Source organism: Meles meles, chromosome 1 (assembly GCF_922984935.1).
Source record: "Meles meles chromosome 1, mMelMel3.1 paternal haplotype, whole genome shotgun sequence".
Taxonomy (NCBI): domain Eukaryota; kingdom Metazoa; phylum Chordata; class Mammalia; order Carnivora; family Mustelidae; genus Meles; species Meles meles.
Window position 1 is genome coordinate 192,873,429 of NC_060066.1, and position 15,919 is coordinate 192,889,347.

The 15,919-nt window shown below is 52.5% G+C and overlaps 1 protein-coding gene across 1 annotated transcript; it reads right to left on the minus strand.

Moving 5' to 3' along the window:
• Positions 1-447: 447 nt before the first annotated feature.
• TXLNA (taxilin alpha) lies at positions 448-15,356 on the minus strand. Its single transcript, XM_046000270.1, has 11 exons — positions 15,245-15,356; positions 14,462-14,671; positions 13,241-13,579; positions 11,684-11,775; positions 8,877-9,047; positions 7,370-7,564; positions 6,610-6,729; positions 6,310-6,384; positions 5,496-5,588; positions 5,041-5,136; positions 448-3,895 (listed from the first exon to the last, which is right to left on the minus strand). Exons 2-11 carry the CDS (start codon positions 14,637-14,639, stop codon positions 3,569-3,571), a joined length of 1,686 nt encoding a protein of 561 aa, XP_045856226.1. The 5' UTR covers positions 14,640-14,671; positions 15,245-15,356; the 3' UTR covers positions 448-3,568.
• Between the last annotated feature and the right edge of the window lie 563 nt (positions 15,357-15,919).

Below are 15,919 nucleotides of genomic sequence, written 5' to 3' on the forward strand. Positions count from 1 at the left end.
ACAATAATAGAAAAATAAAAGTATCTTTTTCCAGGGCACCTGCTGGCTCAGTCAGTAGAACATGTGTTTGATCTAGGTGTAAAATCAAGCCCCACGTTGGGTGCAGAGACTGAGCCACCCAGGCACCCCACAGAGATCACTTAAAAAAAGAAAAAAAGTATCTTTCTTCATCACTAGCCTGACCCTTCATGGAGCAGGGCCAACTTTTCATTGAATGAAAGAAATCTCATGCTTCTATGTATATGAGGATCATGCCAACTTTGCCAAGGGTTCTGCTCAGGCAGCTCAAATGAATTTGTCTGTGGTGACTTGGGAGGTGGGTGGGGGGGCACTCTGGAAGATGCCTGATACAGCGCAGCCAAAGGCTCCGGAGCAGATCCAGATGAGTCAGTGATGGCTAGATGGATCCAGAAGCACCAAATGATCAGAGGTTAGGAGAGAAACCAGTAAGGCAACAGACTCTTTATTTAATGTGGTTTAAAATACATCAAAATCAAATCCCTGGCTGTTGTGAATACCAAAAGGAGACAAAAAAAAAAAAAAAAAAAAAAAAAAAAAGCTGTCAGCACAGCTTTAAAACAAACCTGGGTGGCCAGGTTGGGCCATATGGGAAGCAGTTACAGGGACAGAAGGCAGCACCCCTCCCCCAGGCAGGTGCCTGGCTGTCCCTGGGGCGACTGCCTCTGTGCTGCTCAGGTGGCAGGGCTGGGGCAGCAGCTGGAGTCAGCTCAGCAGGCTTTGGCCCTCCCCCCCAGCCACCAGGGCAGTTCCACTGGCCTCTGGGTCAGCCCTCAGCAGGGCCACTGTGGTGGGAGCGGTGGAGTGGAAATAACCATCTTCACAGACAGAACATTCTCTTACAGAAAGTGCCTGAGCTCAGCCCATGGTCCAAAAACCTCATGGAAAACAAAATTAAAACAAAGTGCTGCCGATACCTCTCAAGAATCTGGTGTACGTGAGGCTCTCAGCCCGGCAAGGTCCAGAACACAAATTACTGTCAGCAGGGCCAAGGGCTATGGGTGGCGAGTCTCAGAGGGTGCACCCAGGCGGCGAGCAATGGTCCCCTGGAGGAAGCGTGAGCAATCTTAAGAATCCAACACAGCTCTTGGTCCTAAAACTGAGGTCATGTGCATGGGACCTGCCCTGGAGAGGAAGGCATTGGCCTTCATCCAGTTAGGCCACCTTCCCTGCATGGGGCCCAGGCTCATGGCTGGCGAGGGCAGCGCCCAGGCACCTGGGCGGACTTTGGAAAGCAGAACAAGCAGAGCAGCTGCAGTGATTAGTGTGATTTGGTCAATGGAGAGAAGAGGGACAGAAGAGGGAAAATGGGATCCTCATCCGTAGGCTGACCCGGACACCTAGACATGGCTGGAGCTGAAAGCAAAGGTTCTTCTTGCCCAGGGCCTAGATACAGGATCCGGGAAGCCTGGCTAGGCCACTTTGCTCACTGTATCCCCACAGTAACTAGACCAGTTCTCTGGGGGTGGCTGTGCCGTACAGCTGGGACCCCCCCCCCCCCCACCGCCACACTGGGTTCCCACAGCCAGCCCCTCAACCCCATGGGCTCTATGAGGTAGCTGAAGCAAGGCAATCGCACGGGCTACTGCAGGCCTCCTGCTCTTTCAACCAGACAGGCTTGCTCTTCCCTGTGCTTCCAGAGCCCAGCAAACCCTGCGTGGCGCTGGCAGTTCTTGTGTGTCTCAGACTGACACGGGCTGGGAGGGTGGGGCGAGGAAGGCCTTACTGGGCAAGGAAAAGGCAGGTCCAGGGACCACTCCAGAGGGCAAGATCTTAAGGAAACACTTCTCCACAGGAGAGCAGGATATACCAGGGACGAGCGGGAAATACTCAGAGGCCAATCGATGGTAGCTGCATGGGGGCAGTGGAACAATGGTGTGCCGTTCATCTGCCATCTCTGGCCCAAGTTGTAACATGTTTCGGGAGCCCTTTGCACTCTTTGTGAACCTGTTTATGGGAGGGACTGAAGTGACAGGTATGGAGAGCGGGCTGGGAGTTGAAGACGAAGGGACCTGAAGGACAGTGAACTAGCTTCCAAGAAACAAAAGCTCCCCCTTCCTGTGCCTCCTGGTCCACAGCTCCCTCAGCTACACTGAAGCCAAGGCCCAGGTAGAGGTGGGGGGTAGTACCTCAAGCCCAGCGGAGCCCAGCTTCCCAACCCATGCCTCATTCTGTTGTTCCAGAAAATTCTTCCATACAGACTGGTGAATACCCTGGCAAGTATGCAACCAGTAGAACCTTCAGGCCGCAGTCCCAAGTACTGGGGTGTGAGGGGGCCACCAGACCCAAACATGTCAGCCGTTCTGTGGATTTCTGAGGCTCATCATTCGTCAAGTCTCACTCTGTCCCTCAGGTGTCAGACAAGAGCTGAGGGCTCCTACACAGGAAGTGAGATGTCAAGGACATACTTCAGCTTATTCCTTAGGCAATGGAACCAGGGCAAATCTCAAGGACTGCACATTAAGGGTGGGGTCAGAAGCAGAAACAGACTCCTAAAAGCCAAGGGGACAGTTGGGCACAGGGCCCAGCAACCGCTGCATGGAGACAGCGGTGATGGACCAGCAGTGGCCTCCCAGGACTGAAACACACAGGCAAGCTTGTGGTAAAACCATCAGAGGCCCTTCCCTTCCTCCTAACCACAATCCGATTTCACCAAACAGGAAAGCTCAGCACCAACGTGGCAAAGATACCAGGTGGGGCGGTGAGACTGGGGTGCACTGGAGGCCAACTGTGCCAGCACCCCTCCTCCTTCCTCAAATCAATACACACACCGTCATGTGCAAAACAAACAAAAAACACAAAAAACAGAAACCTTCAGAAAGCATCCTTTGGGTGGTCTCGTCAATCATTTGTGCAGGCTAGAGAGGCACCTGTGAATGATAAGGCTACTGAGCAGCATTGCCGGCCTGGTCCTGGCACCACCTGAGGGCTCTCTAACCGTGTATCAGCCCACAGCCACTTTCTCCAGGTCCCCCGTCCAGAGCAGGACAGCAGCTGGATCCCCAGCAATGCGGGCCCTGCCCAGGGACCCCCTTCTCCAGGTTGAGAGAAGTAAAGGAGCCTCCAGGGCAGCTAGGAGAGCCAGAGTTGCCCAAGCCCTGCTCTAACGAGGGAAATGCAGTCAAGGCCCAAGTGTGTCACTTGTCACAAGCCCTGAAGGGCAGAAGGAGGGGGGTGTCTGAGCCTCAATCAGGCAGGGGAAGGCTCAAGTCACTTGTCCTGCCAGCTCACTGGGACAGCAGCTACAAATGGCAGCTCCTCTTTGAGACTCTTCAGCTCAAAGAAGAGCCAGTGACTTGACCCGAACACACCACCCCCTCCAGTGGAAGCCCATGTTCCGCAGAGAGAGAGGAATGTAGGAGGCCTTGCCCATATGCCATATGTATGTAAAACTGACCCACAGAATCCAAAACCGCAAAGTGTCAGATGTCAGCCAGGTCGGAGCACCCTGGGCCTCAGCACCGGACTGCTGAGCGATGGGAGCCCTGCCTGGGCTAGGCCTGGCTGGGCTGTTCGCTCCCTTCCCAGCACGCCCCCCGTGCCAGGTTCCCTAGGCGGTGGTGGAGGTGGGCTCCTGGGGCCCCACTTGGCCAGGTGTTTCTGTGCTCGCTGCTCCTGGGCAGCAAGGAGCTTCTGAGACCCTTGGGGAGCTCGGTGACTGGGCCCCAGGACCCTCACAACCCTGCTCCCTGGAGGCAGTTGTGGCCTCTGGTCTTCGCTCAGGGCCGCTGTCAGGGAGGGAGCCCTGGCCACCAGCACTCAGGTCCTGTACCCTTTTGTTCAGGTCGTTGCGCTCTGTCTGCAGTGCCCGGCACAACTTCTCCAGCCGCTGGATTTTCACCTGTAGGCCCTCCAGCTCTTTGTCCCGGAGTGTTTTCTAGGGAAAGAAATGGGGCCTTACTGCCACGCCATCAACCCTCGAAGCCAGAGTCATGTGGTAGAAAACATTCACACTTGAATGACACCAGGGGGAGACCAGAGCCCAAAGCTGGTCCCTTCCTAGCGAAACAGCCATGATGTGTGCCAAGACCTGCTGCTGGCAGGGGGTGCTGCAGTGCAGAGAAGGGCGTGGCTTGAAGACAACGAATTTCTCCATTTATCCCAGATGACACAAAGTCTGACCTGGCTTTTGGAGCCTATTTCCTTATCTGTTAAAATGGACTATGAGGGCACCTGGGTGGGTCAGTTGGTTAAGCATCCAACTCTTAATCTGGGCTCGGGTCAGGATCTCAGGGTTGCAAGACAGGAGTCAGGTTCTGTGCTCAGCAAGGAACCTGCCTGAGATTCTCTCCTCTCCCCTCTGCTCACACATGTGCCTGCACACACTGTCTCTTTCAAATAAATAAATCTTTTTTTTAAGGTTTTATTTATTTGAGAGTGCATGCACGTGTGCACAAAGGTGGGGCGGGGGGAGAGGGACAGAGAGAAAAACACACACCCCGCTGAGTGGGGAGCTCAACTTGGGGCAATCCCAGGACCCTGAGACGATGACCTGAGCCGAAGTCAGCTGTCAGATGCTTTACCAACTGAGCCACCCAGGTGCCCCTAGACAAATAAATCTTTAAGAAAAAAAAAAAAGGGGCTGCTGACATCAACTTCACAGATCTTGAGAAGGCTCAATGAACTGGCATTACCTAAGACAGTCAGAAGCGTCTAGTATACAGTAGCTACTCCAGCAATTAATTCCTTTCTTCTGTATCTCAGACCAGGAAATCAAATTGCCTAAGCTACTCTGTGCATATGAACCGTATGCATCACTGGTACCCCTTGGTTTTTTGGTTCTTCAATTTCCCATTTGTTCTCTTTGCTTCTACTGCAGACCTACCACTGGGCTCACCATCTCCCATGGGGCAACAGTTGGCGATGCCTTTGGAATTGGACAGATAAGGCACATGAGTCCCAGCTCCATCTCATGCCAGTTGCATGACTTACTGGTAGAATGTAGAGGGGAGGGCCCAACACTCAAAAACTGCAACCCTGTCCGCCGCCTCTCCCCCCAGCTGCCGAGCACACTCAGCCCACCTCCTCAGCCATCTCAAGCAGGGCCTTGTTGCTGCTCTCCCACCGGGACCGGTACATGGTGGTTTCTTTCTCCAGCTTCTTGATCTTCTTAGTCATCTGGGTTATGGGGCAGACAGAAGGAAATGGTCAGGCGGCCAGACCATCTGTGTATCCGTGTCTCCAAGATGGGGAGCAATCCCAAGGGGGCAAGGTATTACAGTGCCTCCGGTGCAACCGCAGGACATCACAAGGTAGATGTCACCACCACCAACAGGGAATGACAAGGCTGCCCCTTCTCTAGGACAACCTGGAGGACACACAGGTCAGTGATGCTTCCTTCAGAGGTGGGGTGAGGCTCTGATCCCTCCTTACAGGCCATCCTTGGTATCAGTCACAGTTTGTGGAAACAGCTCCCCAGGAGGCACCCCAGGGCGGGGGTCTTCCCCTGCAGCCACACCCAGCCTGGACACTGTTACCTTCTCCATCTCCTGTTTGAATGTGGTGAACACCTCACTGCTTTTGGAAAGAGTGTTCTGGAATTCCTCAAACTTCTCTGTGTATAGGGCCAGCTGGGTGAGGAAGAAGCCCAGAGATAAGATTAGGCCTCTCTGGAGGGCACTTCTGGTTAGCATAGTCAGAACCATCCTTGGACCTCTGACCCAACAATTCTATTGAGATGCCATTTTTCTTCTTCTTTTCTTTTTTTAAACAATTATATTTATTTCACAAAGAGTGAGAGAGCACAAGCAGGGGAGTAGGAGGCAGAGGGAGAGGGAGAAGCAGTTTCCCTGTTCCCCTGAGCTTGGGGCTCAATCCCAGGACCTTGGGATCATGACCTGAGCCAAAGGCAGATGCTTAACTGACTGAGCCACCTAGGCGCCCGAGATATCATTTTTCCTTAAAACAAAACAGTAACTATGTATTTGGAAGGACAGAACCCAAAATGTTAAGCTTAGAAAGCAGGATTTGGGATGACTTATATTTTGCCTCTATGTGTTTTCAAACTTTTCTTCTAAAATTAAGTACAATTAATGTAATTAAAAACAGCCATTCCATCCCTGCCTCCTCAAAAGCTGCACGACACTTGCAACTAGGAACAAAGTCCTTCAAGCTCACCTAGCCACCTGGTCACCACCACAGCAGCTGGGCGGGTCCAGAGAGAACAAAGGCTCAGCAAGGTCACACAGCAGTCAAGGTGGTCCTAGAATGAGGGTCCCCATTTCCCTCCCCCAGGATGGGGCCCAGCAAACGGACCTCAGAGGCACAGGATCAGGACCCACGCTGTCTCACCTGCTGCTTTAGGTGGGTCTCCTGCTGCTTCATCAGCTCGCACATCCTCTGGGACTCCACGGCCTCTTTGAGGAGCTATTTCCAAGACAGGACCCCAGATCCTGTCAGAAGCCCCCGAGGGGCTGTTTGGCCTTTTTTAGCCGTACACCCCAGGACCCACTGAAGCGTCCTGCTCTCTGACTGAAGCAGTGTCCTGGTCGGGCCAGGAAGCAACCCCTCCCTGACAAACTTGACTATGAGCTGAGCCAGAACCCAACCCACCTCTTCCCAGACGCCCCACCCTCAGGGCCCGAGCCTCACAAAATCCTTCTCCCGCTGGTGCCTCTCCTCTGCCTCCTTCAGCATCTCCTGGGCCTGCTGGAGCTTGGCGTCCACCAGCTGCTGCTGCAGGTCCTTGTGTTTGAAGACTTTGTCGATATGCTGCAGCAAAGCGTGGTGGGAGGGCCACCTGTCAGCAGCTCCCTTTTGCAGGGAGGCCTGGGGGCTGCAGGGACGACCCATCTGCAAAGACCCGGGTCCCCTACCCAGCCTCCCATCTCATTCTGACACGCTGGACTCCGCATGTTCCACAGCACATGGGCCCCACGTCTCTGGAAGGTCTACTTCCCAACCTCACCTTGTTTCTCTCCAGTCAGTCTTGGGTGTGCAAAAGGGATGAAACCGGCTCCCAGAAAGCCAAGTAATAAATACACTCAAACCTCCGACCCCAGAAGATCACTCTGTGGGACTAACAACCCTCACTTTTGGAGCCCAACTCCCTTGTAAATGGGAAGAAAGGACAAAAACAACACCTGCACCAACACAACAGCTTAGCCCCATTGGCAAAGATGTGCCCCATCTAGGGACCAAGACTAGATGTGCGAATTTCAAGGCAGTCCTAACTGCTGGAGGGGCCCTGGGAGCCAGGAGCGGGAGAGACAGAAGGAATGGGGAGGTGGTGGACTCAGGGTGGCTTCAAAGGTCAAAGCAGCTGAGAAAAGGCACGCGGAGACTTCACCTACATTCTGGATAGCAAAGGAAAGGTGGCCGGAGTGAGTGTTGGCCGAACGGGGCTCCTTACCTCCTCCCGCAGCTCGTACTGCTCGATCAGCTTCTTGAGCCTCTCTGCCAGCTCCATGTTCTCCTGGCGCAGCTTGGAGTTGCGTTCATTGTGCTGTTCCATCTGCAGCTGAATGTCATTCAGCGTCACCTGGAAGTGTGAGGTCACCTCCTTGCGCTTCTCCTCTTCCTCCCGGGCCCGCTGCACGCCTTCTTCCTGGGCAGAGAAGTCAGCCCTGGTTTCATCACCTGCAGCTCCCCAGCCAGCCAGGGTCTGTACCGACAACCCTCCCTGCTCTCAGAGTGAGGAGCAGCCAGGTTCCAAGATGTCACGCAATGCGGGCCCCCAACAGACCCCGCATCTATCAGGGAGAGAGTCTCTCCCTAGAAAGATGCAGACGTACACTTAAGTGCCATTCTAGAGGAACCTGGATCTCCCCAAGCCCATTCTTTCAGACTTCAGGTTAAGCAGTTTTGTTTCTGTGCTTTCACTTCTCACCTCTCCCCCTCCACTCCCAACTAGTTAAAATTCAGTAGCGGCCAGGTCAGTAAGACTATGGAATTAGGCATGCAGACACTATTGGTGGGAAAGCAATGTGGCACAATCTATGAAAATTTACAATGTAAATTTCACTTCTGAGGTTTTTCCTATGGGTACGTTGTGTACACTGAGCTGGGGATATATAGGAGAACTTCCACTGTAGCTCTATGGATGTAGCTCTATGGATAAGTGTAAACTTAGAAACCACCCAGCAATTCCTTCACTAGGGCACTGATAAAATAAGGTACGTGAATACAACGATGCTGTCAAACAGAATGAGACAGCCCTAACTAAACTGAGGGGAAAGACAGCTAGGCATTCTGGGAGTGAGAAGACGGGACAGGATGTGAAACGATACACGGATGGCGGTTCCGTTTAGAGGCCCCTGTGGAGAATCACGGACAGACACAGTCTAAGTCACAGACTAAGTCTGTAGGCTGCGCTTAAACTCATGTGTAAGAAGGTGTACTTCCAGTGGTGTCTGCTGGACACTAGGGTTGAGGAGGGTGGGCAACTGTCACTTTTGATTTGCTATACTTTTGTCACCTCTGAATCCCTCATACCTCGTTTATAGTAAAGCTGAAATTTGTCAAAGACCAACTAAAAATGAGCAAAACGCGTGGCAAAATACCATATATTTGTTGACCCAAATATGTAGAAGATAAAGGATCCAGAGGTCACAGCAGTGACTGGGCTTTAACCAAACTGACCCCCACCCAGGAGAAGCAGAACGAAGAGAAAAGACCCAGCATTCCATAACAGGGCTGGGAGAGGAGCCACCCACCAGCTTTCTGAACAATAGGGAAGCCCTGCCTCCTGGGCTCCCTTTGCACCCCAGTCCTCACCTTACCTGAAACAAGTATGGGGAAAGTGGTAACAAGCAGCTGCCTCCAAGGTAGGGTGTTCCTGGGGACATCTATATCTCTGCCAAAAGCCCACCAAAGAAAAGTGGAAGTCAAGGGAAGCCATGTGGCAGGAGCCAGCCCACCTTGAGGGAGCGGTTGTGGCGCTGCAGCTCACGACACAGGCTCTCCAACTTGCTGCGGGCCAGCACGGCCTTGCTGTGCTCCCCACGCAGGTGGTCCTTCTCCTGCACCAGCTGGCTCTGCTTCTTCTGCAGCAGCTTCATCTGCTTCTGCGAGTTCCGATGCTCCTCCAGCTGAGGACGGGGAACTCGAGTAAGTGCCCTGCAGCGCTCTTCCTCAGGGACCCTCGCCCTCTCCCGACTCCAGCTGTCTATGTCGACAGCCCCCACTGGACACCGTGCAGGTGCTTTACACAATTCTCTGATAACCCCAAGGGCCCCAGTGCAAGGATACAGAAATGGGCACTTGGGACAAGCAGGGGTGCAGAGGCTGCAGACCCCAGCTTCTCTGTCCAGAGACAAAGTTCGCAAGGCTCTCAACTTTTGGGCCACTCATGCCCTACGAGGAGACCCCCTACCACCCCTTCTTGTACTCAACAGACCCCCATCACTCCCACTTGCTGCTCTGAGACTCAGCATCATTTCTCTCCTCAATGTGATTACTGTTAACATTCTGGCCTTTTCATTATGGATAGATCTTAACCTTCTCCTCAGACCCTGCCCTCTCCTCCAGATCAGCTACCCTCCCGCAAGAAGCCCATTCAACACGGATACAGTGCTACTCAATGATGTAATGACAACTCTTCCAGAGGCGTTAAAAAGTCAGAAAGTAGATGAAATTGACACTAGTAAAATATTTACTTAATCTGGGGCGCCTGGGTGGCTCAGTGGTTTAAGCTGCTGCCTTGGGCTCAGGTCATGATCTCAGGGTCCTGGGATCGAGTCCCACATCGGGCTCTCTGCTCAGCAGGGAGTCTGCTTCCCTCTTACTCTCTCTGTCTGCCTCTCTGTCTACTTATGATCTCTCTCTGTCAAATAAATAAATAAAATCTTTAAAAAAAATATTTACTTAATCTAATATCTGAATATTATAATATTCCATCTGAAATCAATGTAAAAACTTTTGAGTATTTCTTTCCCTTTCCTTAGATATCTGAAATCCAATGTGCACCTTAGGCTCAGAGCACATCCAAATCCAGACTATCCACATACATTTCAGCTGACTAGTGGTTACTGTCCTGGACAGTCAGACCCATATTTTGTCATTACCCAGAAGGACACACACCTCCATTATATCATCCCAGGGCAGGACCACTATCAACTGTCATTCTAGCTCCTTCCCTCCAGTATCTGTGGTCCCAGAAAGTCTACCATATTGGACCTCCAACCCAATGACCAACCATCCTTTCACTTTCCTTAAACTCTCTTTTAAATAATCACTGACCTTCTTACCTGTCTTAGATTTCTTATACCCTTAGCTCTCTTGCCCCTTTCTACTAACAAAACTCCAACCCTGATATACCAGCCTTACGATTCCTCTGCGCCAGCACTGAAGCAGACTTGCCTGAAGCATCTCACTGTAAGTTCATGACCACCCCTCTGGGGCAGACCCTTGTCTGCCACATGGCCCAACTATATTCCTTATGTTATTCACACTCCTCTTCCAGAGAATTATTTCGTCCTTGCCCTCCTCCACTTCAACTCTCCTCTCTCCCAGCAACAACTATCTTTCTCATTTCCCTGAGCATGGAAGCAACCAGAGGCATAGGGGCACAAGCTCCGCCTCTGCCCAACCACCTCCATCTGCCCTCTCCTGCAGTCACCAGGACCCAGCCGTGCTTCCTACCACAGCCCGCCCTATCGCTCTGGCCCCTACCTCATAGTCTACTTGAGAACATCACTCTAGCGACTCAGCTCCTCCCTTCTTCATCAGTCTTTCCCTGGCTCTCTCATTCTGAAGGGGTGGTATCTTTTTCACATCCTGTCGTTTATTTAATCATTATAATAACCCCATCAGGCAGGTATGATTTCCCCAATTTTACAAATGAGAAAAATTCCCTATAGGAGAATTCCAGCTAATACATGTGAATGGAGTGAAAGAAATTAAACGTAAGTAGTCAGAAAATGACCCTCAGTGGAGAAACACATTCATTCCAATTCTGATGGCAACCTGACAAGGGAGGAACCTGGCTGGTCCCACCTGAACCCAGTGGACAATCTTCCATAACCAAACACGGGAGGAGCACACTGTGTTTCTCTACGGAGTACCACTTACGAGAAGTTCTTATCAAAAGATATGAACTTGGATTGGATCAAGCTTCTAGAACTAATTTCCACTTTATCCACAGGAATCAAGGAGGTAAAAGAATAAGTTCAATACCACAAGCGAGAAAGTGAGGCATCCTACAGGACAACTCATCTGCAGTAAGTCAATGTCATGAGAAAAAGGTTAGCAGTAAGATGAAGACTGTTTTGGAGTAAAAGGAAAAAAAGTTGTAAGGACCCAATGCATTAAAAGGACTTCCTCTAGACCGAGTTGACCAAACTGACACTTTAAACAACCGGGGAGAGGTGTTTATTAGAGAGTACCACGTGATCAGCACCGATCATAAGTATGTGAGGATGGCGCTGTGCATTTCCACGTTTTGGGGAGACGCACGCTGAAGCACACAGGTGTGAGATGACGTGGTATTTGGGACTGGGGCCAGGAGCAGGGTTCTACCACTGGAATGTGAAGGGTCTCTTTTTATAGTCGGCCTGGAAGAGGCCAGCTGAGACCTGACTCCCCAAGTGACAGACGGGGAAAAGGCTGAGAGAGAGGCTGAACAGTAAGCAAGCCACCCACCTGCCCCTGCACCCTCAACCCCATTCCAGGTGGCCTGCTGACTTTCCGAGGCAGGGCGGGTGCAAGGAGAAGGGGGAGAACTGACCAGTTCAGCATACTTCTTGCACAGAGCTGCCAGCTTCTCCTCTGGGGTGCTCAGCGTGTTCAATGTCTGCATCAGCAAGGTGATCTCCTTCCCTGCAAAGCACAGGGAGCAAAAGCATGTATCCCCTTCTCTGGGGAATCTCCCCAGGCCTCAGCCCACACTCTTAGGCCCTGAGGCAGCCCTCCACCACTATACTTGATCTTGTTTGTTGAACTGGCTGCCATCCTGTCAAACCATGTGCTTCATGAGAGTGGCCGCCAACTCACTTCTGCCTACTGCTGTGGCCTCAGTGCCACCCAGTACCGTCCCTAGTGCCCACTGCAGAGGACATGCTCAACAAATCCTTGACAAATGACTCAGGCTATGTGGACACTCCGTAGTGAACACTGGGGGTAGGTGAAAAAAACTGCCTGCTCTATCAGCAGGAGAAAAAAAGACATCCCAGTGGCCAATTAAGTGCTACTGTGTCGATGCAAGGAAGGCCCTTCTGAAAGAGGACAGATGCAAAAAAGGAACAGGTCTCGCTGAGAACAACTAAACTCTTGTCAAGAGAGGCATCCAAACAGTGAACATTATTTATTTGTTCCCTCCCAAACACTGAACTTTAAAATGACTAAACCAACCAATATTTGGTCCCAAGATTAAGAAACAACAAAAACAAACACAAAACCCTCTTCCAATTAGGATGACCAGCAGAGGGTGCGGAAGTAAGGACTAAGACATGGGTATAATATCACTTAACTTTGATTCTTTAATAGTCACACCAGGGCTCTCACGGCCCCCAATAACTTTCTCTGTCTGTGCCTTAGTCAAGGGCTCTTCCTTCTGTCTCCCTGGAGGGCTGCTGTACATAGTACAGCACCAAGCTCTTGAAGTGTCAACCCCAAGAGGCTCGAAAGATCAGTGTGGAGACTGCACACTGCACCAGCACACAGGCCAAATCCAACCCCAAATGTGGGTTTTGTTTGGCTCCTAGCATGTTAGTTACCAACTTTAAAAATCCAGAGAGATTTCATGTAACTGCATAAAAGAAAGAAAGGGGGAAAAAAAAAAAAGGCTGACTACACTTAGCCTGTAGTGCTACATGCTATCAGCATGCTGGGACCAGATGGCAATCACCCCTTTGGATGAAGAAGGCCACGTCTTGTCCATATAGGGTCCCCTGTCTAATTTGGCTTGAGTCTTCAACCCTGGTCTAGTCCAAATCTAACTGTAGAGAAGTGAAAACTAAGGACCAGAAAGGAGAAAGGTCTTGCCCAAGTTCACAGAGCAGGTTAAAAAAAGTGCTGGCTGACACAGGAGCCCACTTAGGCCCCCCGCTCTCCATTTTTTCAAAGATGGATCAGGCTAGATTCCGGTTCCCATCTACTCCCAAGGCCAGTGCAGTGAACAACCTATATTCTCCGAGCTCACAACCCTGGCTTGGACCAAACTAATGTGACTTGCTGCTCTGAAGAGTAGTTTCCCCTGAATCCTGGCAGAGCAGGTTAGCCCAAGGAATGTCAGGTCCAAACTCCCCTGCCTCACCAGCCTCGCCAGTAGCTGCCCTCTGCTCACCCAGACCCTTGGCTTTCTTCTTCTCCTGCGGCCTTCGGTGATCTCGGTCTCCAACCTCGTCACTTGCCCGGATCTCATCTGTGCCCGGCTCCCCCTTGGAGGTCTCCTTCTCACCATTGACTACCGGGGTCTCTGGCTCAGGCTCCCCATTTCGCGAAGCATAGGTCCGGGACTTGTCTGCATCTTCGGGCTCAGCAGGCTCACCCTGTGCCCCATCCTCACCTGGGCCCCCCTGATTGTTGTCCACACAGTATGTACTCAGAATGTCTTCCAACTGGCGGCTCAGCTCCTCAGAGACATCACGGAGAGCCCCAGACTGAGCAGTTTTGGCCTGTGCTCCTACAGCAGGGCAAGATGAGGGGCAGAAGGAGAAACAAGATGGTTATTCCATTGGCTGGGATTTTTCAGGCCCGAACTTACTTGTTCAGGTTAAGTGCTGCCTACCTTCTTTAAGCCTCAGTTTATTCACCTATAAAAACGATATAATTATTTCCCACGACTGTCCACCACCTCTGCTGTGTGTGTGAAAAATATCAAGGAAACAAAGCATCCAGCACATAGGGATGGCTTGTACCTGGAGCTCAACATCTAGTCCATCCCCTCCTCCTCCCTGCAAAAATCATTTCTGGCTATTAAAAAAGTTCCATGGGGCGCCTAGGTGGCTCAGTGGGTTAAAAAAGTTCCAGGAGGGGCGCCTGGATGGCTCAGTGGGTTAAAGCCTCTGCCTTCGGCTCAGGTCATGATCCCAGGGTCCTGGGATCCAGCCCCACATCCGGCTCTCTGCTCAGCAGGGAGCCTGCTTCCCTTCCTCTCTCTCTGCCTATCTACTTGTAATCTCTGTCAAATAAATAAATAAAATATTAAAAAAAAAAAGTTCCAGGAAGACCTCTGATGTTTAGAGCAATAACCCACTGGTGAATGAAGCTTTCTAACCTGGGCTGGCTGGTTGAGGGTCTCATTTGACTACCACCTCATTTAACCCTTTAAGAGCCTTCTCTCAAGACTTCCTTCCTGTGCTTAGAATGGGCGGCCCTATCAACACCCCCCACCCTGGGAAACGGGGATCGGGGATCGAGGGGTGGCACAGACTCAGTGGCGTCCTCTCATCCTACGGTTCCTCCTTCCTTGGTAAACAGCGGCAGAAGCCTCTAACTCCAGAAGCCACCCAGGCGCACCGCAAACTCCTCCCCCTGCCCGCTGGAAAGCAGAGCTGACACACACCCTCAGTCTTCCCCGGAGCCTGGCTGGAGGAACCTTCAGCTTCTGTCGCAGGAGCCGGCTGGCTGGGCCGCCCCTGGATTCCCTCCGGTCCTGCTTCCGCTTGCCCCGGGTTGCTTTTTGGGTTGGAAGAGTTGCCCGACTGCTTGGCAGTCCCATTCTTTTTGTCTTGGTTCTTCATTGTGGTCCGCAACGCTAGGCTGGGAGCAGGTCCTATAGACACAAGCACACTCGCTATTTTCCAGACTTCGAAATTCTTCACAGCTTGGAGCCGAAATCCCAATACCGGGTGCACAGAGCTTCTCAGAACACACTGGCCGGCCTTCACCGGAGGGAGCCAACAACGGTTCTGTCTCTGGCGGGTCAGGGAAGAACGGCGCGCCCAGGCAGGTTTTCGGGCGCCGCTCCAGAAGCGGGGCAGGCAAGGCCTCCCTCTTCCCCAAGCCGCTTCCCGGCACTACACGGCCCCCTCACCACAGGCAGAGCGCGGGATAGGCTCAGGGATGGAGACTGACGTGGCGAGACGCTCGATTCTCATCCCTCCCCCGGCCCCTAGGCCCCACGTGGGCCCTCCCACCTGCGCGCGCTGCCACCTACGCCCCGCGCGCCCTCCAGCCGCGCGCACCGCCCGCCCGCGCATGCGCATAGGCCCCAGCTCTGCCTCCGCTCCCCCCACCCCGGCCCGCGCCCTTCCGCCGAATCGCCGAGATTTCCCCCACTGGCCGAGAGCGTTCAGGCCCACAGTCCTTCTGGTCACCTCGTCCGCCCACCCTTCGGGACACGCACCTCACCACCGACCTCCCTACAGCTTCGCCCGCTCTGGCCTCGCACCGGAAACTCTGGGTAACCGCTGCCGGCCGAGCCGCCTGCTCCTGCTGCAGCCAATCAATAGCCGGCGCTTTCGCGGGGCTTGCTGGGAAAGATGAAGCGAAGGCGGCCTCTCAGGCGGGTGAGTTGGGAAAGCGGGGGAGGGAAAGGACTACACCTCCCGGCATGCATCGGGGCTGACACCCCGCCCCCAGCTCCCAAGGTGCAGTAGAAAGGACTTTAGTTCTTAGAGCCGGATACCCACAGGAGGTCTGAAAGGAGCTAGTCATTCTGCACAAATGCTCGAGTCCATCTCTTTCCTATCGTGCGGAACTTATGATTCGGGACCAAAGCCCTGCGACTGGCTGTTCTCTCCTGCACGCCCCTACGTCTATGACTAGGAACTCTTGAGGACAAGGGAGAATACTGGGCTGGGAATCAGTTCCAGTCCTAGCCTCATTGCTAATTTGCTGTGTGACCGGGCATTCTTTTCTCTCCCCGGGCCTCATTTTCCGTATTCAGATGAAAACTTCATATCAGTAGTAGTTCTTTGAGCGGTAACAGTGGGCTTTCCCATCTACTAGCTTAACCCTCGTAACTACTTATTAAGATTAGTACTATTTGTCATTCTCATTTGCATCTGAGGACAGTTAA

Coding starts and splice junctions, on each gene's coding strand:
- TXLNA (XM_046000270.1), bottom strand. CDS start 14,639: ATGAAGAACCAAGACAAAAAGAATGGGACTGCCAAGCAGTCGGGCAAC. Junction 13,580..14,461: donor GGCTCCGGGGAAGACTGAGG/GTGTGTGTCAGC, acceptor GCCCTGCTGTAG/GAGCACAGGCCAAAACTGCT. Junction 5,137..5,495: donor TCAAACAGGAGATGGAGAAG/GTAACAGTGTCC, acceptor CCCATAACCCAG/ATGACTAAGAAGATCAAGAA.